General features: G+C 50.3%; 1 protein-coding gene across 5 annotated transcripts in view; it reads left to right on the plus strand.

Annotated features, from left to right (window-relative positions):
- Positions 1-25,187, plus strand: part of PTK2B (protein tyrosine kinase 2 beta) — a 126,657-nt gene that overhangs the window by 98,721 nt on the left and 2,749 nt on the right. For 2 of the 5 annotated variants that reach the window (XM_040463216.1, XM_040463437.1), the window contains 24 exons: positions 128-268; positions 684-758; positions 1,370-1,471; positions 2,198-2,315; positions 2,865-2,904; positions 3,011-3,079; positions 3,331-3,377; positions 4,272-4,322; positions 4,805-4,902; positions 5,690-5,774; positions 6,015-6,115; positions 6,365-6,480; positions 8,204-8,304; positions 8,635-8,724; positions 9,608-9,812; positions 12,423-12,531; positions 13,740-13,805; positions 15,088-15,213; positions 20,942-21,088; positions 21,408-21,443; positions 21,814-21,838; positions 23,530-23,576; positions 24,253-24,390; positions 24,633-24,713. In XM_040463216.1, coding sequence (XP_040319150.1) covers positions 128-268; positions 684-758; positions 1,370-1,471; positions 2,198-2,315; positions 2,865-2,904; positions 3,011-3,079; positions 3,331-3,377; positions 4,272-4,322; positions 4,805-4,902; positions 5,690-5,774; positions 6,015-6,115; positions 6,365-6,480; positions 8,204-8,304; positions 8,635-8,724; positions 9,608-9,812; positions 12,423-12,531; positions 13,740-13,805; positions 15,088-15,213; positions 20,942-21,088; positions 21,408-21,443; positions 21,814-21,838; positions 23,530-23,576; positions 24,253-24,390; positions 24,633-24,713 — 2,214 coding nt within the window. The remainder of the gene's footprint in view (positions 1-127; positions 269-683; positions 759-1,369; positions 1,472-2,197; positions 2,316-2,864; positions 2,905-3,010; positions 3,080-3,330; positions 3,378-4,271; positions 4,323-4,804; positions 4,903-5,689; positions 5,775-6,014; positions 6,116-6,364; positions 6,481-8,203; positions 8,305-8,634; positions 8,725-9,607; positions 9,813-12,422; positions 12,532-13,739; positions 13,806-15,087; positions 15,214-20,941; positions 21,089-21,407; positions 21,444-21,813; positions 21,839-23,529; positions 23,577-24,252; positions 24,391-24,632; positions 24,714-25,187) is intronic. The other 3 variants (XM_040463360.1, XM_040463287.1, XM_040463515.1) reach the window with 3 other exon arrangements.

Raw genomic sequence — 25,187 nt, forward strand, 5'->3', positions numbered from 1 at the left:
CCGCTGCACTCGTGGCAAAGGCCTGAGGACCACCCTACAGTAGCAGACAGGCTTTTGGTGAGATCAGGGAAGGAATCAGAGCTTGGAGGAGCAGGGCCGGCTCACCACTGACCATCTCCACCCCCAGCCCAAGCAGTTCCGGAAGATGATCCAGCAGACCTTCCAGCAGTATGCCTCGCTCAGGGAGGAGGAGTGTGTCATGAAGTTCTTCAACACCCTCGCGGGCTTTGCCAACATCGACCAGGAGACCTATCGCTGTGAACTCATTGTAATGACACATCCTCTTTATTCTCTCCCTGACCCAAATTCCAGGCCTCTCGGGAAAGGGGCCCACAAGGCCGACTTGGGGGCAAGAAGAGGCGTGTTGGCTCGAAGTAATACACACAAGCAAAGGTCCTCGAGCAACTGGGCCTTGCTGACATGCCCTAAAATGCAACTAATGTTAAACTGCTTGCCTGAGGAAGGGAACTGAAATCTTGGCTACAAATCTGGGAAGTGGGCAGAGTAGGCAGGGTATGGGGAGGAGGGGAGTCCGTACGGTAGGGTTTTGAGATCGAAGGAGCTGGAGGGCACAGGAGACAGAGTGGCCTGTGTCTAAATTAGTGAACTTTTTGTTTTTCAACTTTCTGAAATATGAGGGAGACAAACCTGAAGCAACGGTCCTCTCTCCTCTTTTATTCCAGCAAGGATGGAACATTACTGTGGACCTGGTCATCGGCCCGAAGGGCATCCGCCAGCTGACAAGTCAAGACGCAAAGGTAGAGAGAGACTGGGGGCAGGTTGCACCCACCCCTAGGCTGAGCGGTCTCCCCCTCTCTGCTGCCTCCTACCTTGTCCTGATTACCAGTCATCCCTGCCCCTTGCTGAGAGCAGAGAGGCCCTTGGTTTGAGTAGCTGTAGAGAGAGTGTTTGGGACATGGAGCAGACGGTTCTTTACTTCCCCGTGACCATCTCCTGCACCCTGGGCGGCAGGGTGGTGTGGTGGGGAGGAGAGGAGGGAAGGGCACTATCACTGCTCTTCTGGCTCAGATAAAAAAGTTGATCTTGCAGTGGCAAGACGGGACAATCATTTTCTGGGAGGCAGAAGACCTGGGTCCAGTCCCGGCTCTATCACCAATTTGGCATATGACCGTGAGCAACTCCTGGCTCCCTAGACTCCTCTTCTCTTCTGCAAAGTGAGGAGCTTAGACCAGATGATCCCTCCTGCCTTAATAGTCTTTGATTCTCTCTTCACACCATGGAGAGACCTCCTTGCAGGTCTCTCCTCCATGCAGGACCTCCTTGCAGCTCCTCCCCCGCCATACTGACCAATCTTCAAGGCTTGATCCCAGGAGTGGGATGGTCTGAAGGGCCCCCTGCTTTCTTACAGCCCACCTGCCTAGCTGAATTCAAGCAGATCAAGTCCATCAGGTGCCTCCCACTGGAGGAAGGCCAGGCGGTACTACAGTTGGGCATTGAAGGTGCCCCCCAGGTGAGCGTCTCTGGACACCTGGAAGCTCTAAAACAAGGGGATGCAGCTACAGGTTGGGATTTCTTGCCCAGGCCAGCCTGGTTTCTGGGATCTTACTAAGAAAACTGCACCCATTGCTCAGACGTTATACCAGGCTGACAATAAAATTATAAGGACATGTATCAGGAAGCAAAGCTGTTTAAAAATGTCAAGAAATAAGTTGGACGAGTTTTTAGGGTGGATGAAGTGACCGGAAATCAAGTCACAAATCAGAGATCTAACTCTGAACAAGTGAATGATGACTCAGTAACAGTACCTCTGGGAACCTGGGCTTTTTGTGGGTGGAATAATCAGAGAGAGAGAGAACTCAAACTGCAAACTGATTGTCTATCTCTCCTTTCATCTGACTGTCCTCTATCCCGCTCCCTCTTCTCCTAGTTTCTGCTCTTACCTATTGAGCACCTACTGGGTACAAGACATTATGCTACGCACTTAGAGACCAAAATAAATCCTAGCAAAACTGGCCTTCCCAGGGTTTAATGTTGCCAGTGGGGAGGGGTGGCAGGAGCGCCCCCTGGTGGCTGTGGGGAATACAATCCCTGGCAGCGGTGCTGAGGGACTCCCGACAGGGGAACGAAGGGTGGCCTTGTCTGCTCCTTCTGAGTGTGCGGTTTCTTCTCCATTCCTGTGTGGCAGACTCTAGCCAAGGGTCTCAGGTCTCATACTTGGCTGGTCTCTTCTCTGCAGTCTTTGTCCATCAAAACCTCCTCTCTGGCAGAGGCCGAGAACATGGCTGACCTGGTGGATGGTTACTGCCGGCTTCAAGGGGAGCACAAAGGCTCTCTCATCATTCATCCCAAGAAAGGTGAGTTTCCATTTAAAGGCACTCTGGCCCAATGGGCAGATGTGGCACAAGCCCCCAGTGGCAGAGCGAGAGAAGCTAAGCCATTGACCAGTATATGAACAAAGAGGCTTTGGAAGTGTGAGGAGGTGCTCACCCAACCCTCCTGGATACCCCCTGTGGACCGTCCTGGGTCCTTAGCTGCAGGCCCTGGCCAAAAGCAGCTTGGGGAGCTGGCATCAGGAGCAGAGATGTTTGTGGCCCCAGGAAGATCAAAGCTAGTGTTGGAACATGACTTGTCCCTCCTGTGAAGATCTGTCTATTTTGGGATCGGAAGCAGGGGTCCGAGCTGGAACACGTGGGTGGTGGCAGAAGGAAGGCTGAGAATTTCTTCTACTAAGAGTGTTCTAATTCAGGCCAAAGGCCTACTTAGCTTCCGCTCTGACTCTCAGAAGATACAGAATGGCGGGAAGGGGTCTCCCTTGTGTTGGCTCATAGGAGCAGTGAGGTCAGCCATCCATCAAGGACTCTGTGTCCCTGGCTCCAGCGCCCCTCTTTCTGCCCTCTCCCCAGATGGTGAGAAGCGGAACAGCCTGCCCCAGATCCCCGTACTGTGAGTATAACAGAAAGGCAGCAAACAAGCCTTGCACTCAGCCTGTGTCTTCCTGGGAGAAGGCAGAACAAATAGGGAGGCCCCACCCATGGTTTCTGGTTTCCAGGACCCAGGGGAGAACACTGGAACCCCAGCACATCACAAGTGGCGATTTCTCGCCAGTAAACTTCACCCTGTAAGTTCTTGCTGGGGTAGTCCGGTGTCCTAATGCTACCGGCATCATCTTAGGGATGCTGCTGTCCTCCGGCAGCCTGGTCCATGCTCCCAGCCTGGTGTCATCAGGACAGCCTGCTCCTGCAGGCAGGCAGGCAGGGGACACAGTGGGGCTGGCCTCTATGAGAGGTGGGCGAGAGAGGGTGGGCTTCCCGGGGGCCTGTTGCCAGGCTCTGAGTTCACCAGCTCCTGCCTTCCCATCTCCTCCTACAGAAACCTGGAGGCGCAGCAGCCCCATCTCTCAGAGAGCTTCAGCATAGGTAAGCCGCCCGTCTGCCATTGTCCTCCTGTGCCGGAGCCTCCCTTCCACCTGCTCTTGTGACATTGTCAAAGATTCCCTCCAAGCTCCAGGAAAGCAGACTTCCCCTATGACTTCTCAATGATGGCTTCAAATGTCATGAATCCCAATAGCTAACGTGTATTCAACAGTTAGTACATGGCACCGTGTTTGTCTTGGCTTGGGCTGTCATACTAAACGCCACAGCCTGGGGGCCTTCCCAGCGGACATGTGTTTCTCACAGTTCTGGAGACCAGAAGTCTAAGATCAAGGTGGTAGCAGGGCTAGGTCCTGGTGAGAACTGTCTTCCCGGCATGTGGATGGCCACCTTCTCCGTGTCCCCATATGGTGGATAAATGGAGAGCTCTAGTCTCTCTTCTTCTTATCAGAGAAGTAATCTCACCATGGGGGTGCCATACTCCTGACCTCATCTCAACCTAGTCCCCCCCAAAAGCCCCGCCTCCAAATACCTTCACACTGGTGGTCAGGACTTCAACATAGGAATGGGTGGGGGGGATACAAACATCCAGTCCCTAACCTTGTTAAATATATAATAGGTATTATTTTATTGATCTTTATGGCATTCCCCAGAAACATTCATTTCACAGAAAGAAAAACAGATTAAGGGAGACTAACTAACTTGCTTTAAATGATGCAATCTGGCAGCAGTGAGCAGGGATTCAAGTCAAGGTGCCCTAGGTTCTGTGGCCATGCCGAAACCTGGGACAGAAGCCCCAGTTCTTGCCCGGCTCCCCTCCCCTCCCAGGGATGTCAGCCTTGGTTTTGCTGGCCTGCATGTGGGAGCCACGTGCCTGATTCCTGGCGGTGCCTGCTGAGGGTATCTTACCCGTAGGATGTTCTCTTTCTGTCATTCCAGAATCAGACATCTATGCAGAGATTCCCGATGAGACCCTGCGAAGGCCCGGAGGTAGATCTCTGACCCTACCACAATGGCCACAGCCAGGGTCCTATGAAGTGACATTGTGGGGACACCACAGGGGACTTTCTTTCCTTCCTTTCCTGCATCTTCTCCCATGTGTGCTTCAGACAGAGACAAACCTGAGTGAAACACCTTGGATTTGAAAGCTGAGATTATTGTTTTATTCCCACACTATTGACCTTTTGCATGCCTGTGATGTGTGTGGGGATCCTAAGAATGTGAACATGGGACCTGGCCTGCAGAGAGAACAGGGTGATGATGGCTTTTCCCCAGGTCAGAGATAATGGAGCCTTCTAAAACTCCTTACCCAGGCCAACCCCTGGATCTTAGCTGAGATGTTGTTGAGAGGTCTGGCAATGCCTGGGTGGAAACGGAGCAGAGCCTGGCCTTGGGGCCTGCAAATATTCAGATTCCCAGGGGCACCAGCGGTTTCTGTGCCCTGAGACCATCTGTTCTTTCCATCTGCCCAGGCCCACAGTATGGCGTCACACGGGATGATGTAGTCCTGAATCGGATTCTTGGTGAAGGCTTTTTTGGGGAGGTCTACGAAGGTGTCTACACGAATCATGTAAGTTCCAGACTCTTCACTGACATTCCCTTCCCACTTTTCCATAGGCCAAAGGGGAGGTCACGTATTGTGAGGTTGGAGCGGCCACCATGATGTGTGGCTCTGCATTCACTTGGCATTTGCAGTATTTCTGAAATCCCCAAGGAGTGCTGGAAGCAGAGTCATTTCCCAGAAGGATAGCAATCCCAGGGAGCAAAATGGAGGCAGGACCTGGTGAAGGGTTGGCCGAACCTTGGCAAGCAAAAACATGGGGAGGCGTGAGAAAACTCAGCTCTGAGAAGAGGAAGAGCAGGAGCTGAGGGAAGAGCTAGTCTTGAGGCTGCCAGTGGGTTGGGGCCCTGAAGAGAGTGGGGCCAAGGAAAAGAGGAAGCAGAAATGTAAAAGCCAACAACAAAGAGAGAGAAAGAGGCTTTGCATGCGATCTACACGTGACCACTACTGACATGGGGCAGAGCACAGGCCCTTAGCCTCAGTGTCCTCATCTAGACGGCCAGAGGCTTGGGTCTCAAAGGTTCTCTCTCATCCTGACATACCCTGGTCAAGAAGTGAGGAAGTCAGAAGTGGAGAGAGGAGTGGAGAGAAGAGTGGGGGGGGGGGGAAGAAGGAGGAAGGGGAGGACTGTGCCTTGCAGAGCCCCAGAGGCCCAGATGCTGTCTGTCTTCCCTCGGCTGTCAATCAAGCTTGCGGGACAACCATGGCAATGCCAGGAAGGGGACACTTTCTTCTGAGCACTGGGCCAGCCCAGAAGTGGGGGAGAGGGGCAACACTGAACAGAATTTCATTGCAGAAAGGGGAGAAAATCAACGTAGCTGTAAAAACCTGCAAGAAAGACTGCACTCTGGACAACAAGGAGAAGTTCTTGAGTGAGGCAGGTAGGTGTGCCCTGGAGAGTGACACAGCCCTGTGCATGAGAAAAGACCCCTGGGACCACACAGACCTGCAGGATGGGAGAGGGGCCTGGAAGCTGGGATGGGGAAGGTACGAACAGTGCAGGGACCTCCATTGGGAGGAGGGGTCTCACTCCCTGTTTATCCCAGTTGGGACAGCACAGTGTGTTTCTCATATTGGACCTTAGCACCCCTTTGGCCCCTCCCTCTTGCCCCCAATTTCAGTGATCATGAAGAATCTTGACCACCCTCATATTGTGAAGCTGATCGGCATCATTGAAGAGGAACCCACCTGGATCATCATGGAATTGTATCCCTATGGTGAGGTGAGCTGCAGGTGGGGGAAGTGGAACCCTGTGGTGACAGCTGGGCCACTGTTGAGCAGGGCCTGTGGGTGGGATGCATTTAGAACATGGGCCCTAAGCTCCCAGCTTCTGCCCTCTGTATTCAGCTGAAACAACCCAGAGATCATTTGTAGAGGAAGTTTCTGGAACATCTTAGCAACCTAGGTTTGCCTGGGAAGAGCTTGGAGGCTACCTGCCAAGGTCTTGACAGCACTTTCCCTCTTCCTACAGCTGGGCCACTACCTAGAGCGAAACAAGAACTCCCTGAAGGTGCTCACTCTCGTCTTGTACTCCCTGCAGATTTGCAAGGCCATGGCCTATCTGGAGAGCATCAACTGTGTCCACAGGTGGGCTTGGGGAGGAAGCTGGTCTCTTTCGTATGACCCAGGGAGGCTGGGGTAATGCAGGACTTCGGAGTCACAGAGACAAAGATTGAAAGCCCAGCTTTGGTCCTCAATGCGACAACTTGAGCATCTTCTGGGAACCCATTTCCTCATCTGCAAAGTGAAATGGCGATATGTGTCTCACAGCGTTGCTATTAAGAGTAGTCTAAAGTGCTGGGCATCTGATTGTAACTCAGGGCATCTAGCCCGCTTCCCTGTGGGTTTTAAGAAATCGCTTCCCCACTTGCATGGAGCTTGCTTTCCTCAGGCTCACCTGCTTGGTGACACATGGCCTGGGCAGGGGACAGGACTTGGGCAGTGTCTGGAAGATCCTGAGGTCTGGGCCCTCCCCAGCCCAAGCAGCTGGCCCCGCACTGGTCCCCAGAACCCCTGAGCTGCCAAGTCCTAGTCTCCCTCTGGCTGTGGAGTGGCCCCTTCTCCACCCAGCTTTGTTCCTATTCCCTGAAAAGAAGGTCCCAACCAGGAGGGATATGATCCCCTGGAGGAGACAAAGGGGGGTGCTCTCAAAGCATTGGGGCGAGCAGGTGAATTCTTCAATCCCACACCATGAACGTGGGATACGTGGCCCTGTGGGTGTTACTGTGCAAAGCAAGGTGTGGGGATATAAACGTTCATTCATTCATTCCATTCACTCATTCAACACATATGGAACTTCTACCCTGTGCTTGCAGGCGCCGTCCTCGGCTCTGGGATGAAGTCGTAATTAAAACCGACAAAAATCCCTTTCCTTGTGGAGCTTACCTCATAGCATGAGGGGAAAATTCGAGATGTAAATAGTCATGGGGTGCAGGTGGTGGGGTAATGATTTGTTTCCTCTGTTTGTTTGGGTGAAGTCATCATGCTTTGGAATCAGCTTTACAGTAATAAAGACAAATGGTAGGGAACAGAGCCTGCCTCTGAGGAGCAAGCAGACAAGCCGGTTTGGGGTTAGAAATGATGCCAGGAACATGAGGTAAACTGAGTCAGTGAGTTCTCCCTGTGGAGGAGTGAGAGCTCAGCTCTGGGGTTAGGCTGCCTGGGCTGACCCCTTTTCGCACAGGGAACCTACTGGGCCAGCTCCTTCCACTCTCTGTGCCCCTGTCTCCCCCTCTGTGCCAGGGAGGCCTGCGGGTCTTCATGTCACAACACAGAGTGTTGTGTAAATGTGTAAAGCATTTGGGTGGTCTTGGCTGTCCTCGTGCTCCGTGAAGGGTATTTACAAGCTGTTGCTTTCTGTCATGACAAAAGCCAACAGTCCTATGGAGTTGCAGAAATGGGAGAATAATTGTGATCAGGAAAGTTGCTTGAAGAACCAGCAGGGCGACTCCCTCCCTGGCAGGGGGCAGGATATAGCCAACAGGGCAAGCATGTGGAGCAAGTCCTGGGACCTGAAATAAGCTTCACACTGGAGCCACGTGAGAAGGGGTGATGGGAGAGAAAGCTCAACAGGGAGATGGTGGAGGGCTTTGTGTGTGGCGGGACCTGAGGGCCAGTCTAGCCTCCCGCCTGAGCAGGGCTTCAGCAAGTCAACTCAGTGGGTCAGGGAAGGGCTGACCCATAGAAGTGGCCCTGTTCTGGTCCAGAGGCTGGGACTGTGGCCAGCACTCTTCCCCTTTATCTCTCTGTCTGTCCATCTGTCTGTCTCTGTCTCTCTGAAACATTCTGAACCTTCACACTTCTCTCCCAGGGACATCGCCGTGCGAAACATCCTGGTGGCCTCCCCTGAGTGTGTGAAGCTGGGGGACTTTGGCCTTTCCCGGTACATTGAGGATGAGGAATATTACAAAGGTGAGGGGAGTTTGGCCTCTGCTTTGTCCCTGGAGAAGTCTCTGCAGCCAAAATAAAGGAAGAGAAAAGAAAAAAAGAAAGAAAAGAAAAAGACAAGAAAGAAAGAAAGAAAGAAAGAAAGAAAGAAAGAAAGAAAGAAAGGGGTAAAAAAGGAAAGGAAAGGGAAAAAAAGAAAAAGAAAAAAGAAAAAAAAAGAGAAAGAAAGAAAGAGACTACAGTTGGTCAAGCCCAGGCAGGCCAAGGGTCTCTGGAGAATAGGCTGTATTTCCGGATAATTCTGGCTCTTTCTTCCCTAAATAATCCCTGTTAAACCTCTTTGCCCACCCAAAGCCTCTGTGACTCGTCTCCCGATCAAGTGGATGTCCCCTGAGTCCATCAATTTCCGCCGCTTTACGACAGCCAGTGACGTCTGGATGTTTGGTGAGTGGAGTTTCAGCAGAGTGTGGGAAAGGGTTCTGATTCTCCCCTCCATGACCAGGCTATGAGGGGGTGCCGGGGGCAGGGGTCGGGACCCCCACCCCTGGGTTGCAAGGGTTCTCTGTTGCTGTGGCCCCTGAGAAGTCTCAGAAGTCCCACCACTAGTGGTGGGTTGGAGGCAACATGGGCTAAGGGCCTGCCTGGGCAGTATTGGTTCATCTTCCCGAAAAAGGCTCGAGGGGAGCATGCACTCCACCAACCAGCCCCGGGGACTGATGTGGGGATGCTCTGGAGGGCATCCTCAAAGCCAAACTCTGAGGTTTGTTCTCAGAAGGAGGAAAAGGGAGAGGTAAGAACAAGACCAGGTGATAGATGGACAGACCCTTACAGAGCACACAGCCACATAGATTTTCCCTCTCGGTTCTCCACAGCCAGCCCAATAAATCTCATTATTATTATTATTCCCATTTTTCAGATAAGGAAACTGAGGCTCAGCAGGCCAGGGGCTTGCCCATGATCGTGTAGGCAGCAAGTGTTGGTGCTAGGCTTCAAACACCAGCTTTCGAATAGAGGCCTCACTCCCTCCTATGAGAAGGACTGGTGGAGTCCCAATGACATGCCTTTGACTGCCCCCTCCTCCTGGCCCCACAAAACCTAATAGCTTCATCGGAACGGGGTGTAGGGAGGCGAGCCCTAGTTCACTTGCAGATGCTGGTGATTGGTCCCTCCATGGACCACCACGGTGAGCCCCCAGGGATGCTAGAGGGGGAAGCTAGGGAACACGGGAGGTCTGATTGCCACAGTTTTCCCTGAGGGGGGTGCACTGGCCTCTCCACGCATGAGTCCTCCCCAGAGCAGGTCCTGAGCCCTCTCCTCCTGCCCTCAGCTGTATGCATGTGGGAGATCCTGAGCTTTGGCAAGCAGCCCTTCTTCTGGCTGGAGAACAAGGACGTCATCGGGGTGCTCGAGAAGGGGGACCGGCTACCCAAGCCCGACCTCTGCCCACCTGTTCTCTACACCCTCATGACTCGCTGCTGGGACTACGACCCCAGTGAGCGGCCCCGCTTCACTGAGCTCGTGTGCAACCTCAGGTGACCATGGAGCAGGGGTGGGGGGCTGCAGGCACAGGGCCCCCAGAGAGCCAGTCTCCTCTAGAGCCCTTCTTACAATGTATTTCCTTAAGCAACATGCAGTTGGCCACCTTACGGATGAGAGAATTCAGGTTCAGTGGCAGTGGCGGGTGGGGCTGGGACTTGCCGCCAGGACCTCCCCTCTGACCAACACGGAGTCACGCATCCAAGTGGAAATGACTGGTGCTCCCAGCAGAAGCATGGTGCAGTACATGTTACAGAGACTCAGCAGCTTGCCAGAGGCCAGGGGAGGGAAACTGAGTTCACCATCAGACACAGTGAGCCTGGGTAAGCCTCACCATCTCGATATGTCTCAACCTCAAGCTCCTAGTAAGTGCTCCAAAAATATTTTTTAGGTTAGAACCCAAAGTCTGAACCAGACTTTCACTGACATACCTGTGCTCTTTACAAAGACATGGGGTGTGCCCTACAGGAGGCCCAGCTCGGGCATGCGACCCGCACCCCCAGTAGCACCCTGTGCCTCTTCTCTGCAGTTGATTGTTCCTCCCAGATAGTAGAGAAGGCAGTGATTGATTTTTGACTGTTAAGACAGTGACCCATGGGTCGCCTCTCCCTTCTAAATGGAGCATTGGCAGCCTGGAGGTCTGATCTCTCACCCAAGAGCCATTATTCTCTGGGTACTGGGAGGTCCCTGGTGAAGGGTGCTGTCAGAATACATTTTAGAGGGTCTCCCTGTTTTCTTGGTGGCCTCCCTGCCGACAACTCCTCCCTGGGTGGTCTGACTTTTTTTTTTGGCATTCTTTAGGGCAGGGGTCAGCAAACTTTTTCTGTAAACAGCCAGATAGTAAATATTGTGGGCTTTGCAAGCCATATGGTCTCTGTTACAACTACTCAACTCTGCCATTATAGCTCAAAAGCAGCCATAGACAATACATAAATAAATGAGTGTAGCTGGATTTCAGTAAGACTATTTGGGGGAACTGAAATTTGAATTTTTATATAATTTTCACATGTCATGAAATTTCTTCTTTTTATTTTTTTCAATCGTTTAAAAATGTAAAAACCATTCTTAGTTTGGGGCCGTTCAAAAATAGGTGAGGGGGCTGGATTTGGCCTGTGGGCAATAGCTTCCTGGCCCCTGCATTAGGGAATCTAGTGTTTCATTAACATTCAAAACACCATGGCTTTAAACACTGCAGTCAACACATTGGCATTTTTTAGAGAAAGAAAATAGTTCCTGGCAACTACTTTTTGGGGAGTTACCCCAAGGGGTATGCTGAAACTGCCCAAGCTAAGGCAGTGGGAATGACATTGAGTTTGTCTGTAGGGCATTCCAACACGGTCTGTAAGGCCTACAGCTTAAAAGACCTCTCTGTACCTGTCTTTCCCTTCGTTGACACTCCTGATTAATTTTAGATTGATCTCTTTGGTCAAATTAGAGAAGCCAAAGTGTTCCAGGAAAAGTATTTGAAAGATGTAATTTGAAAGGGCCAAAGCTCTGGGGTGATGAGGGTGGGGGGGTGGGGTGTCTTAATGCACCCTGGGGGCTTGAGAACCACGGGGAGCTACGACAGGTGCTTCTCCATGGGCTGAGAGGCATGCCCTATTAGAGGAACAAGGCCAGCCTCCTCCATGGATGGAGTTAGAAGCAGGCTTTCTGGTATAATTGGAAGGATATCTGAAGACCCCAAAGACCCCAGGATATCCCCCCCACCCCCCGCCGCCCCTGCTCAAGCTATAGCCTGGCAGTCCTCCATTAGAGTTAAGAAAGGATTTGATGAGTGTTTCCTAATGGGGGGGGGGCGGAAAGAAGAGCCCATTTAATGTCAAACTTTGAAAATTCCTTCCTGTAACAATAGTTATATTTTCAGAATTTATTGATTGGCAAAATGTACTAAGCTATATAATGAATTTTTAATATAATATATAACATACTGCTTGTACACTTGAAAATACAAAACCAAATAGTGTATATTCAGTAGCACATAATACTTGGTACACATATGAACATGTGGATTCATGGACTCCCTGTAATCACTCCAGAGTCCTCTAGGGTCTGTGACTCTCAAGTTGGGAACCACCGGATTGGGTAAGAAAGGCAAGAAGCATGCGCATAGCTAACCCAGGAATGAATCCATAGCCATTTCTCATTAATATATACCAGGAATGTGTTGATGGGAGATTTAATGAAAAATAGGAGATATAAGAGATGTAGAACACAGGCCTTGGTTATGAAGTTGGCTGGGATATCAGAAATCTACATAGGGGGTTGGTGCCAATAGTAAGCACAGGAAGGCAAGATGCAGGGGGAGGTGGGTGGGAGACATGCTTGCACTACCCTGTTGGACTGGCTCTCCAAGGACTTTTTCCCCACCATAGATCCATTCACGTGATTTTCCCAACTTCACTGTTGGGGGAGCAGCCTCAGGATCCATCTTCCAGCCTTCTCAGAGGGGTCTTCCCTGGCCACTCTGCAGAGGAAACAGAAATGGGATCCAGTGGTCCTTCTTTGGGCCTCTCCGGGCTTCTGAGGAAGGAATGCAGAGAAGAGGTCCCAGGAGCATCTTTAACTTTATTCCTCTTTCTTTATCTGACCTGACTCCTTGGCAGTGACATTTATCAGATGGAGAAGGACATCGCTATAGAGCAGGAAAGGAATGCTCGTTACCGACCTCCCAAAATCTTGGAGCCCACAGCCTACCAGGAACCCCCACCCAAGGTAAACAAAGCCCTGGTCTCATGGATCCTGTGAATCAAGCAGAACTGGGTCCCCATCTAGCCCGTCTTGGCCTATATACCCTCCTCCCTTTTCCTCCAGCATAAGCAGGATGTACTCCAATAGTCCTCTTGGCCCTCAACCCAACTGTCCATCAGCACTGAACTCAGCACCCATCACATGGGTCCCCTGGCTGGTTTGATCTGAGACCCAAGACAGCAGACCTCTCAGAGAGAAGCTAGGGCAGGGAACCACCCTGTTCCTTTCTGGTGCAAAGAAAAGACCACTTTTCTTTCTGGTGTTTTCCCTGAGGGCACATGAATGGGGAGTGTCCCTTAATCCCTTATGTTCAGTTTCCATGTACATGCCCTACATGGTATCTCTAGGCTCAGAATCCAGTGCCCTGCTTGCCATGCCATTAGGTGGGTGGGTTTTGAGGGACCATGCCTATATTAGTCAGCTCAAGCTTCCATAACAAAATACAGTAGACTGAGTATGGAGGCTGGGAAGTCCAAGATCAAGGTGATGGCAGATTCATTGTGTGGTGAGCACTCTCTTCTTGACTTACAGATGGCCACCTTCTCACTGTGCCTTCACACAGCAGAGGGAGCAAGAGCCCCAACTCTTATGACCTCATCTAACCCTAATTATGTTGCAAAGGTCCTACCTCCAAATGCCATCACACTAAGAGTTGGGGCTTCAACTCTGAATCTGGGGGTGGGGGACACAAACATTCAGTCCATAACAAAGTCCTATCTGGTCCAGGACCTTTTCTCACTGTCCCCCTTGCCTGGCATGCCCTGCCCCTTCCCTCAGTCAGGGCCCAGCTCAGTTTTCATTTCCTCCATGAAGCCCCTGCCAGTGCCTGAGGCCTCGCTGACTTGTTACCTCTGAAAGTATGTGGCTTTTGATAGCTGATTTGACAGGTATTCCCATATCTAAAGAAGCTACACAACAGAGATTGGTAAACCCTTCAATTAGTGATGGCCCCCAGGAGGACAGGAAGACTGGTTTCTTTGTACCTTCTTATCACTCAGCATATAGTGTGTGCTCAATAAGTGAATGCAAATGGTTTTAATGATAATTTTGCCCCTCATGTCTCCTTCATTCTGAATAAGCCTGACCTGTGTCCAATCTAGTATTCCCTTTGATGAGCATGGTCACTCAGGGAGAGAGCCATGGACTGACTCATCTTTGTGATTTCTCTCCAGCCCAGCCGGCCCAAGTATAGACCCCCTCCACAAACCAACCTTCTGGCTCCCAAGCTGCAGTTCCAGGTAAACATGTAACCAGAGGGCCGGGAAAGTTTGGGGCCATTTCTTATCTCAAGCCATCCTGAAATTCCATTCTTGTGCCTTTGAGGAGTAGCCGTTACCTGCTTGGGTTATTAGGAGATGGCCTGCACTGACTCTTCTTTGGTACCCACAAGAGAATTTGAACTCAGAGTGCCAGATATCAAAATGCAATTCTACCAGGCTGTCCTCAGCTAAGACTTACCTCTGTCCATAGTGTTTGTTGCTCTCTGTGTGCCTGCCTACAGCTACCTCTCTATGCTGAAGGCCTCTTCGGCCCCCTACCCTGAAGAAAGCTTTCTGAGAAGGAATTTCAGGCAGTTGGGGACAGTTGGTATTCCCCAGGGAATGGAGTTGTTCCCTGGGGCTCCCCTCAGAGGCCCTGAGCAGAACCCAGGTGGCCAGAACCAGTCTCCATCTGAGCTTTCCTCACACCTCCATCATCACCAAACATGGGATCTTCCCAAGCTGTTGGTCCCTGTCTGAGAATGTCTGTCTTGTGTCTCAGTCCTGGATCTCAGTCATAGGGAGCCAAGGCCCATCTCTTTTCTTCTCTTACATCCCTCAGCTCAGAGTCACTGCTCAACAATGGAGCATCTCAACCAATAGAAACAATATCTATTTACCTGGTACTCCTTACAGAAATGTGCTGTCCCATGGTCCTATATTTCTCAAGGAAAATGCTCCAGTACCAAAACAAGGCTAACCAAGAACTAGATACAATGGCAAGATACATTTTTGTCCTGTAAAGAAAAAAAATCTTGATGCAGAAGACAGAAGCAATATTCCTAAAAAGCATCATACCTTTTTGTGTGATGTTTAAAATAATGATTAAACACACACACACACACACACACACACACACACACACACACACACATATTTCTGTGGGCTAATCATATCTCTCAGTTTGCAACATGACTATGAAACAGAGCTCTTTTCTGAAGAGTCCTAAAGGCAGAGACATGGACTCAGTAGGTGAGTAACATAGGTGGACCCCATGGTATGCAGAGCATCATGGTGGTTGGATGCTAGATGAAAAAGAGGCCACAGCGGTGGTGCAGATGCTAGGCAAGAGCCACGTGTGTTGCCCTATCACAAGACCAATGAAATGCCTACACCACATTCTTTATTAGCTCCTGAAGAGCAAGTCCTGTTTCTCCAATGGTGTCCATTAATGTTTCTCTGTGCTCATGTTTGTAGCAGCTAATCGTCCACTTTCTTGCCTTGTCCCTGTGCCTGGTGCTTCTTTGCTTCTCCTGAATAGGTCCCTGAGGGTCTGTGTGCCAGCTCACCTACGCTCACCAGCCCTATGGAGTATCCATCTCCTGTAAACTCGCTGCACACCCCACCTCTCCATCGGCACAATGTCTTCAAGCGCCACAGCATGCGGGTAAGAGGGCTCTGCATGCTGGGTCCTAACCCGAACTGAGGAGGCTGCTAGAGGGAGGCGTCTGGGCCACCAGAAACCCTACATCCTCAGGGTCAGGAGGTGCCCTCCATGCTTTAATGCACCAGCCAGCCCACCAAGGGGCTCTGTGATGCCCTCTCTTTTGCAAACACACTGGAAGCTGGGGGCCAAACCCGGCTCTGCTCTCAAGGACACCCAGCTGGCCTGGACCTGCCCCTGTCCATACTCTGGTGCTGTGGCAATCGGTGTCAAAGCTCCCCTTTCCTGAGCCCTGGGGTGGTGTGGAGGTTTGTGGGCAGATGGCAACCAAACCTGATGGTGCCGGAGATCCAGGAGGCTCTACCCAGTTCTGCCCTTCCTGCGTGATTGCTTAGGTTGCTAAATCTCTCCTCAGTCAATGGAAAGGCTTCCTTGTGGCTCTACTTCTGCTGCTTTTGTAAAAGTTGCTGTTGTGTGGGAAGGAGCTTGGGGGTTAGTGTGGGGCTAAGCCACCCTTCCCAGTCATGTCTTTGTTATAACTGCCAGTGAGGTCTTGTGGACTGGCTTCTGATTGTCAAGTCTTGCAAAAAAAAAAAAAAAAAAAAAAAAAAAAGGCAGCTTTGCATATAAAAGTGACGCCCACCTGCCCCTTTTCAGCACCCATCTTCTCCTTCAATGGAGCCATGGTCAGCTGGCATGAATATTTGATATACTTTACTAAACTGGGTCTTGATATGTGACAAAACAAACCAAATGCATTATTTTAGTTCTATCTCTGTACGCAAGAGTGATACCTCAGGCTCAGTATACTTGACTCTGAAAGTTTTTTGGGAAAACTACACGTTTATTCCAATAGATTTGAAAAATAGAGGAAAGTATGTTGACATGTTCTGTACTATTATTCTCAAATTAGGAAAATTTTTAAATGCATAAGATAACTTAGAATTCTAGGCAGCAAGATCTATCGTGGACTAAAATTTCCCCTGACCTCGCTCACTTTCCCCTTTTATGTTAATTTAACCAATTTATATCTTAACATATACTTAACAATAATAAAACTGAAGTTTTAAGCATGCACTATAATTTAGAATGTTCAGTTCCTCCACCTTCCTGTCCTTGACTCTATTTGTAGTTGAGTTTTAGCGAATTTTGCTTTAAAGTGTGTCCTTTTAAAAAAAAACTACTTTGCACGTTTCCAGGGTGGCACTGCCTTTATCTAATCCCTGCTTCACCATAAGAAATTTGTTCAGTTCCATAAAGACAGACCGTGAAGCAGGAAAAAAAAAAAGGCCTTTGTGTCAGGGATTTGGAAGTATTTGCCATAAGGAATGTCTGCCTAAAAGAATATAATGAACATTTCTTTCAGTAAACAACAACAAAAAAAGTAAAAAATACAAAATCCATTTTATGGTATACATCTAAAAGACTGAGAAAACCTCTTTCAGGTAAAATGCTGGAAAGGTGTAACAGGCTTCCCGTCAAGCATTTGAAAGCATTTAACAAAAATCAGAGACGGTTTTCCCACAAAAACTATTTTTTGTCCTGACTGACTCTATTGCCTTACTCATCTGGGAATCTAGAATTCCACACCAGGGTCAGGATGGCAGCAATCCTTCTCTTGAAGGATTAAACCACAATTGCGGTTTAAATTAATAATAAAATTCAATAAACTACTACTTTGTGCAGGACCTGTTAGCCAGGCACTGTCCTAGGTGCTGAAGGGAGAACGAGAGACTTCAGCCCTCAGTGAGCTTCCAGGCGGCCAGAAGGAATAGGGCGGGTGCATGCACACTTACCTGTGATGCAAGCCATAAAGCTGGGAGTGGCGCACAGAGGTAATGCAAAGGTGCAGTGGGAGGTCAAAGAGAAGAACAGCTTGCAGCTTCTTTTTTTTCAGCTGGGCCTCGAAGGATGGGGAAGATTTGGACAGGAAGAAACTGGGATATGGGGGATGAAAGAGTCATCAATCAGTAGGAGCCAAGACTGAGTGATGTGAAGCCACAGGGCAAGTGCGGGAGCTGTTTGGCTAGAACATAGGAGGATGCATTTGGATATGGAAATAAGACTGACAAGATGGGAGGCAGGTAGCCAAAATATGGAAGGACTCACAGCTTTGCGAGAGTCACTTTAAGGTACCACCAGAACCCGATTCCTTTTAAAAGTGACCAGCAATGTAAGTATCCATTACCTGATAGGAATCTCTGAGGTACCGTGTAGGCAAGTAAGCCCTAAAGTGATTAATTGTTAAAAATCTAATGTTCAGGGGCGTCTGGGTGGCTCAGTCGGTTAAGCTGCCGACTTCAGCTCAGGTCATGATCTCACGGTCCGTGAGTTCAAGCCCCGCGTCGGGCTCTGTGCTGACAGCTCAGAGCCTGGAGCCTGTTTCAGATTCTGTGTCTCCCTCTCTCTGACCCTCCCCTGTTCATGCTCTGTCTCTCTCTGTCTCAAAAATAAATAAATGTTAAAAAAAAAAATCTAATGTTCACCTTGAGTTTTATTATGCAATTTTAAGTCATAGGAAAAACATTTCCAATACATGTTAAAATATCTGATGAGATGGTGATCAGACTTGAGGCACCCTAGGTATTTGAGTATTGGGAATTTTCTTTTAATGCTTACAAAACTACACAGTGCTTTCTTGACTACTAACTTCTTCTACCAGCATCTGGTCTCTCTCAGTCTAGCCTCGTCTTACCTTGAGATTCCTAGCTTGATAGTCACAATATTTTACACTTAGCTCCTGTGTTACTATTTGCCAATAGCCTGGGGCAGCCATACCATTGTGTTTGCAGGTGTTGACATTTAACCATGGGTATTTATAACCTTCAAATACCCTCATTCTGGAGCATCAGCCTCTGAAATCAATCTTACTTATTTTATCAATTCTATGATTATAAAATACTCTTATGTCCTGAAACTTGTCTTAAAATAAAGTCTAACTCAATAGCCTCCAGCTGAGGTGATCTTACCTCAGAGGGGACATTTGGAGATGTCTGGAGGCATTTTTGTTACAACTGGGGAGATGCCAAAGGTATCTAGTGGGTGGAATTGCTGGTAAGCAACCTACAATTTACAGGAAATCTTCCTCAATAAAGAATTATCTTGGGGCGCCTGGGTGGCGCAGTCGGTTAAGCGTCCGACTTCAGCCAGGTCACGATCTCACCGTCTGTGAGTTCGAGCCCCGCGTCAGGCTCTGGGCTGATGGCTCAGAGCCTGGAGCCTGTTTCTGATTCTGTGTCTCCCTCTCTCTCTGCCCCTCCCCCGTTCATGCTCTGTCTCTCTCTGTCCCAAAAATAAATAAACGTTGAAAAAAAAAATTAAAAAAAAAAAAAAAAGAATTATCTTGGGGCGCCTAGATGGCTCAGTCAGTTGAGCATCCGACTCTTGATTTGGGCTCAGGTCATGATCCCAAAGGTCATGGGATCAAGCTTCACATCAGGCTCCGTGCTGATTGTGAAACCTTCTTAAGATTCTCTCTCTCTCTCCCTCTGCCCCTCTCCCTCCCCCCACCGCCTCTCCCTCTCTCTCTCTCTCTCTCTCTCTCTCTCTCTCACCTCTGTCTCTCTGTCTGCCTCTCTATGCCCTCCTACAAGAAAAAAAAATTATCTGGTCCCAAATGTTAATGGTACTGAGGTGGAGAAAGTCCTGGCTAACTATTCCTTAGTTCTCCCTATGAGAACAGGGACATTGCATATTCTACTATCACTGCCCTCCCAGCACCCAGCCCTATGCCTGCCACATAGTAGTTGCTTAATAAGTAGTTGTTGAATGGATTAACAAACAAAGAATATTTCAGCAAGAAATGTAACTTGCAGCGGAGTGGGGGTGGGGGTGGGGGAGAAGTATGGTTAGAAATTGAGAGCCGTGATTGAAACTCAGTGAGCGCTAGGAAGTATAACTAATTTGAAACTGTGTTGTTATATTCAAGTGCATTTTAGAGGGTTTGGTTGGGAAAATCTTTTTTAGAGGCTTGGCAGAGATTACGGCTTGCTAAAGTAGATAGAGAATAATTTTTAGCAATTTATGCAAGTGACTTGTATGTAAAATGGCCACTTTAAAAGCGAGGATCTGAGGAGGCCGCTGGTCTGAATGCCATAGAAAGGTCCTGCCCCGGACAAAGCACACCCTGGGCTTTATGCAATCGAAAAAATGACATATGGCACTCATGAGTCCAGGAGGCCAAGGTAATCATGTACAGCAGAAAAAAGCAAAAGATGTAAATGAACCCTGGGGAAGATTAAGGGAAAAGAAGTACTAAGAAAACATGTAACACCTCCTGTTTAAAATGGGTTTTTTTTTTAAGTTTACTTATTTGTTTTTTGAGAGACACTGAGACAGCATGAGCAGAGGAGGGGCAGAGAGAGGGGGAGACAGAATCTCAAGTGAGAGAGAGAAAGAGAGACAGAGAGAGAGAGAACTCACAACCCTTGAGATCATGACGCAAACCAAAACCAAGAGTCAGTAGCTTAACCAGCTGAGCCCCCCAGGTGCCCTTGTAGTACCTTCTGTTTAAGAAATAGCAGGTAAGGGGCGCCTGGGTGGCGCAGTCAGTTAAGCGTCTGACTTCAGCCAGGTCACGATCTCGCGGTCTGTGAGTTCGAGCCCCGCGTCGGGCTCTGGGCTGATAGCTCAGAGCCTGGAGCCTGTTTCCGATTCTGTGTCTCCCTCTCTCTCTGCCCCTCCCCCGTTCATGCTATGTCTCTCTCTGTCCCAAAAATAAATAAACGTTGAAAAAAAAAATTAAAAAAAAAAAAAAAAGAAATAGCAGGTAAAACTATTGCTCCGAAGCCCTTTAAACAAGTTAAGATGGAGATTAGATTAATGAAGCCAGGGAAAGGAAGCATTTATGGCATATCTATAGATCCATATTTCTTTAAGTTTTGTTCTCCACTTTTTTTTAGTTCATACATTTCTTTTAGCCTTTGGCTAAATAACCCAAGCTACTAGCTTAAAAAAAGAGTACATTGTGGGGGCGCCTGGGTGGCTCAGTCAGTTGAGTGTCCAACTCTTGATTTTGGCCTCGGGTCATGATCTCTCGGTTTATGAGATCAAGCTCCGAGTAGGGCTCCGCACTGATAGCATGGAGCCTGCTTGGGATTCTCTCTCTCTGCCCCTCCCCCACTCTGTCTCTCCTTCTCTCTCAAAATAAATAAGTAAATGAGTAAGTAAATACATAAATGTTTAAAAAATAGTGAAGAGTATGTTTTCATAAAAAGACGCGGTCACACGGGCGCGGGCCGTTGCCCCTTCCCTCAGCCTGTACCCTGTATGGACAGCTTTGCAGCCACACCACAGCTCCTCAGGGCTTCCAGACCCACTGCCACGGTGTTCGGGTGACGATAGGCACCCAAGGCTTTCCAGAAGACTGGCTTTGCATTTTTTAATTTATTAAGTGACAGCAGCCACGACAAGTGCCAACTGAGAAAATAACATTAGGGTGGTCATTTGAAAATAAAATTGTATTAGCAGATCGAGCCATTGTTTAAATACAATGCATGTTCAGTGCTGTGCTCTCGGGCTCGAGGTTACACTGCAGCAGGGGCACGTGCTCGGGGCTGACGGATCCAATAACTGTGTGCATATACGGCTGCGGATTTAAGAACTTTCCAGTGAGAAAGCAGCTGGCGAGGCCAAGGCTCGTGGCTCCCACAGGCTCTTCTGAGGATTGCCCTTCCTGGGCCTGGGCACGGGACTCATCGGGTCCTCTCCTGTCTCCCCGCTGACCTCTCAGGAGGAGGACTTCATCCGACCCAGCAGCCGAGAAGAGGCCCAGCAGCTATGGGAGGCCGAGAGGCTCAAGATGAGGCAGATCCTGGACAAACAGCAGAAGCAGATGGTGGAAGATTACCAGTGGCTGAGGCAGGAGGAGAAATCCTTGGTGAGAAGCCACTAGTCGTGGCGGGGAGGGACCCCCGCCCCCTCCCCGCCCCCTCGGCCCCCCACCTTCTCCCCGCCCCCTCGCCCCCCCCCCCCCCTCCAGCCCCCTCGGTCCCCCAACATACCCCCCTCCCACCACCACCCGCAGCGCTGCTGAGCACAATTTGATAAAGGCACTTGAATGGGAGCCATGTCCACACCACCGTGTCCATCTGTGTCCTCTTGCCTGCCCGGATGATGAGAGTGAATGCCCTCCATGCATCCTTGGGGTTTTCAGTTCTAGAATCCTAAGTCGTTTGCTTTGGTTTCCTCCTCTGCAGGACCCCATGGTGTACATGAACGATAAGTCCCCGCTGGTAAGTCACGGGGAGAAGGTTCTGCCTTAAAGCGAAGGCCTGGGAAGGCATGGGAGACAGCGGGACCCCCAGCCCCAGGCCCCCTGCCTGCCCATCCGTTCCCTTTTTGCCTCTCACCTCGGGAGCCTGACTTCTCCCATTACTTGGATCTCCACGAACCTCCATTCCTGAGCTCCCGCTTGATCGACACCCACAGTGCATCCTTCCTCTGCCATAGGGCTCTCCTGGCCCCTGGGACAAGAGCTCGCCGGTGTCCCCCTGCAGCTTTGACCTCCAAGAACACAGTTGAGGGCGTGGGGAACAGGTCAAGGTGGGGGGTGAGGTGTCCTGCGAACCTCATTGGTGACATGTTCTCTCTCCTCCCTTCCAGACCCCAGAGAAGGAGGCCGGCTATAGTAAGTGTCTGAGCTCTTCCTTTTGGCAGGAACTTCTGCTTGACATCTTGCGTGGAGCCCCCATCCGCGCTCGCTGCCCACTGCAGACAGCAGCAGAATCTGCTTGCCATTTTAAGAAACTCTGCCTGTTTCAGTTCAGAGTGTGCAGAGAGGGCCCGTCTGGGATTTGGTATTTAGTCTCAGCTCCATCTACCGCCCCCACTGTCTCCCTGCCCAGGCCTCTTCTTGTCTCCCTCTGTTGCCGGGGTCCTCAGCCCTCATTTCAGTGTATCTCCTTCTGCATTTATTTGGAGATGTTAGTGGTTCTTCCTATCTCCCCCTCACTGTGTTGGAGGCTGCCTGCAGGGATAGTAAAGTTGCTCCGCCCGCCTCTCCCAGAGGATGCCTCTCTTCCCTAGGCCCCTAGGATGAAAGAGAGAGAGGGCCCCAGGGATGGAAGAGAGGGGACAGGGGCGGCTAAGCCCACAGGGCCTTTCCAGAAGCTGCTGCTGAAGGGGGGGTCAGGGAGAGTCAGCAGTGAGCCAGGCTCATCTTTGTCATCCTAGGGAGGGTGAGGCTGATGATCATGGTGATGGTGATGAGCAACCAGTGACAATGACGACAGTCACAGGAAAGTCACCACTAGCCAAGCGCAGGCCCAAGTTGCTTGCAAATGTTAGCTCTGACCCCATAGCAACTCTATCAGATAGGCGTGATTCATCGTTACGCGGGGCGCCAGGCTGGCTCAGTCGGTTAAGTGGCTGACTTTTCAATATTTATTTATTTATCTTGAGTGAGAGACAGAGAGAGAGAAAGCAGGGGAGGGACAGAGACAGGGAGCGAGAATCCCAAGCAGACTCTGCACTGTCAGCACAGAGCCCGACACAGGGATCAAACTCATAAACTGTGAGACCCCGACCAGAGTTGAAACCAAGAGTCAGACGCTTAACCAGCTGAGCCACCCAGGTGCCCCAAGCGTCTGACTCTCCATTTCATCTCAGATCGTGATCTCACCCGTTGTGAGATCCAGCCCCGCATCCGGCTCTGCTCAGGCAGCACAGGGCCTGCTTGGGATTCTCTCCCTCTCTCTCTGCCCCTCCCCTGCTCACGCTCTCTCTCACTCTCAAGAAACGTAAATAAATAAACATTAAAAAAAAAAAAGGTCATTACACCCATTTTACAAAGGACAGGAAACCAAGGCATAGGAAGGTCAAGTAACTTCGAATAGTGTGGGTCTCCTGCCGTTTCACTTCCTTGAACCCCAAACACTCAAAGCAGACCATTAGGGAATCATCACAAGTCTACCCCAGGAGCTGCTCTGGCACCAGGTCAGGGGCTCCACAGCCACCTGTTACTTCACAGAGTGAAGTTTCTTCCCCGTGACCATCAAGGCCAGCGTGCGTGCTGTTCCTCGGGGGCCAGTGTATGTCCAGCAGGCGCTGGGATGTCTGTGCGAGGACTCCACCTCCGCTGCAACTTTGGCTTTTGCTTTCTATAAAATGGACAGTGGTGTTTGACTATGGGAGGACCAGGGGGACCAGAGCCCATTTACCCAGGCACCTTCCTGGAAACACCTTCGGGCTTAGTTTCCCTGGGGGCTCCGGGTAGCAGAAGAGAGGACGTTGGCTTGGTTGGCAGCAGGTATGAAGGGGAGGGCCAGGGTGCCCAGACCCTCCCCGCCCCCCCCCACTCACTCTCCCTCCTCCTTGCAGCGGAGTTCACGGGCCCCCCACAGAAGCCACCGCGGCTGGGTGCTCAGGTACGTGTTGGCTTTGCCGAAGCTGGTGATGAGTTTGAATCAGGGTTCCACGAGACACAAGGCTATGAAGACTTCAGAAATAATCCAGTCCTGTATCCTCACATAGCTGAGGCCCAGAGCGAAGAAGTGTCTTGTCTAAGGCCACACAGCTAACTCATGAAAAAGCAAGGGGAAACCCAGTCTCCTTGCCTCCCGTGCTCGCTCCCTGATGTGCGGGAAAGCTCATTGGCCCAGCCCTAGGAGCAGGACGTGTGGACCCCCTTCCTCTCTCAAGCTGCCCCCTTGGCTTCCCGCACCCACACGGTTCTTACTGTAGCTGGTGTTCCTCATTCTAGAACAGTGGGTGTGAGCCTTGGCTGCCCATTAGAATCATCCAAGGAGCTCTGAGAACCACCTGGCCCCCAAACCCGGGTGATGGTTTTGTTGGTCTGGTGTGAGGCCAGCCAGCAGTATTTTTTTGCTTTAAGACTCCCTAGCAGACTCTAATCTGAGAACCCCTAAAAGCAGAAGGGAGGGGATGCATCCCCAGGACAGGGCACTGTTATGTCAGAGAAGAATCTTGTCAAACTGGGCTGGTGGCCACGTTGGCATCAATAGCGTCTGCACAAGAAAGAAGAGCAGTGTCCTCCAGACTCATGACCCTCCCCTCTGGCTGCTTACTTCCCCCCGCCCCCAGTCCATCCAGCCCACAGCCAACCTGGACCGGACCGACGACCTGGTGTACCTCAATGTCATGGAGCTCGTGCGGGCTGTGCTGGATCTCAAGAACGAGCTCTGTCAGCTGCCTCCCGAGGGCTATGTGGTGGTGGTGAAGGTGAGAGATGTGGACGGGGCAGGCGGAGGCTGCTCATTCTGACCCTGGGCGGAAGGGCGGTGGCGTCGAGCTCCCTCGTCTGCCCAGTAGGCGACTTTCTCAGAAAGACTCCCTTTAGCGCAGGGCGGTCAGAGGGAATTTAGTGCCCCGTAGACACGGAGGGCACATACCAGCCCGGGAGGGAAATACAGCTTTCTCAAAAAGCAAGAAGTGATAGTCCCCCTCCTCCCTCTCTCTTGCAGAACGTGGGCTTGACCCTGCGGAAGCTTATTGGGAGTGTGGATGATCTCCTGCCCTCCTTGCCGTCATCCTCCCGGACCGAGGTGGGTGTCCTCATCCCCGACTGTGTCCTCTGCTGTGCTTCACGCAGGAGACTCAGAAGGACCACGTGGGCAGCCTCGTTTCCATCTGCAGGGCCTTCCGCACAGGACATGTGGCTCCACACAGCAAATCTGAGCAGGACCACTAGGGGGCTGTGTTTGCACCCAGGGACATGACCAGGCTCCCAGGGGGAGTCTCCTAGTTTAAGTCTTACAGAGTTGCGGTAATTTTGCATGAGGGCGTGCACAGGTGGACAGACCTTCCCTTTCCCTTTGCCCCTCCGGTGATCCTTTATCTAATCACCCACCACACTAAGGCTGAAGTGAATGTATCATCAAAATAGCAAAATAGTTAAGGTTTCTTCAGTTGATCATTTAAATAATTTCCTTTTTTTTTTTTTTTTTTTTTTTTTTTTATAAATAAAAAAAAATTAAAAAAAAAAATAAAAAAAATGGTTTTTATATAGAAACTGAGGG

This window comes from Herpailurus yagouaroundi, unplaced genomic scaffold, assembly GCF_014898765.1.
Source record: "Herpailurus yagouaroundi ecotype Mexico unplaced genomic scaffold, PumYag 28, whole genome shotgun sequence".
Taxonomy (NCBI): domain Eukaryota; kingdom Metazoa; phylum Chordata; class Mammalia; order Carnivora; family Felidae; genus Herpailurus; species Herpailurus yagouaroundi.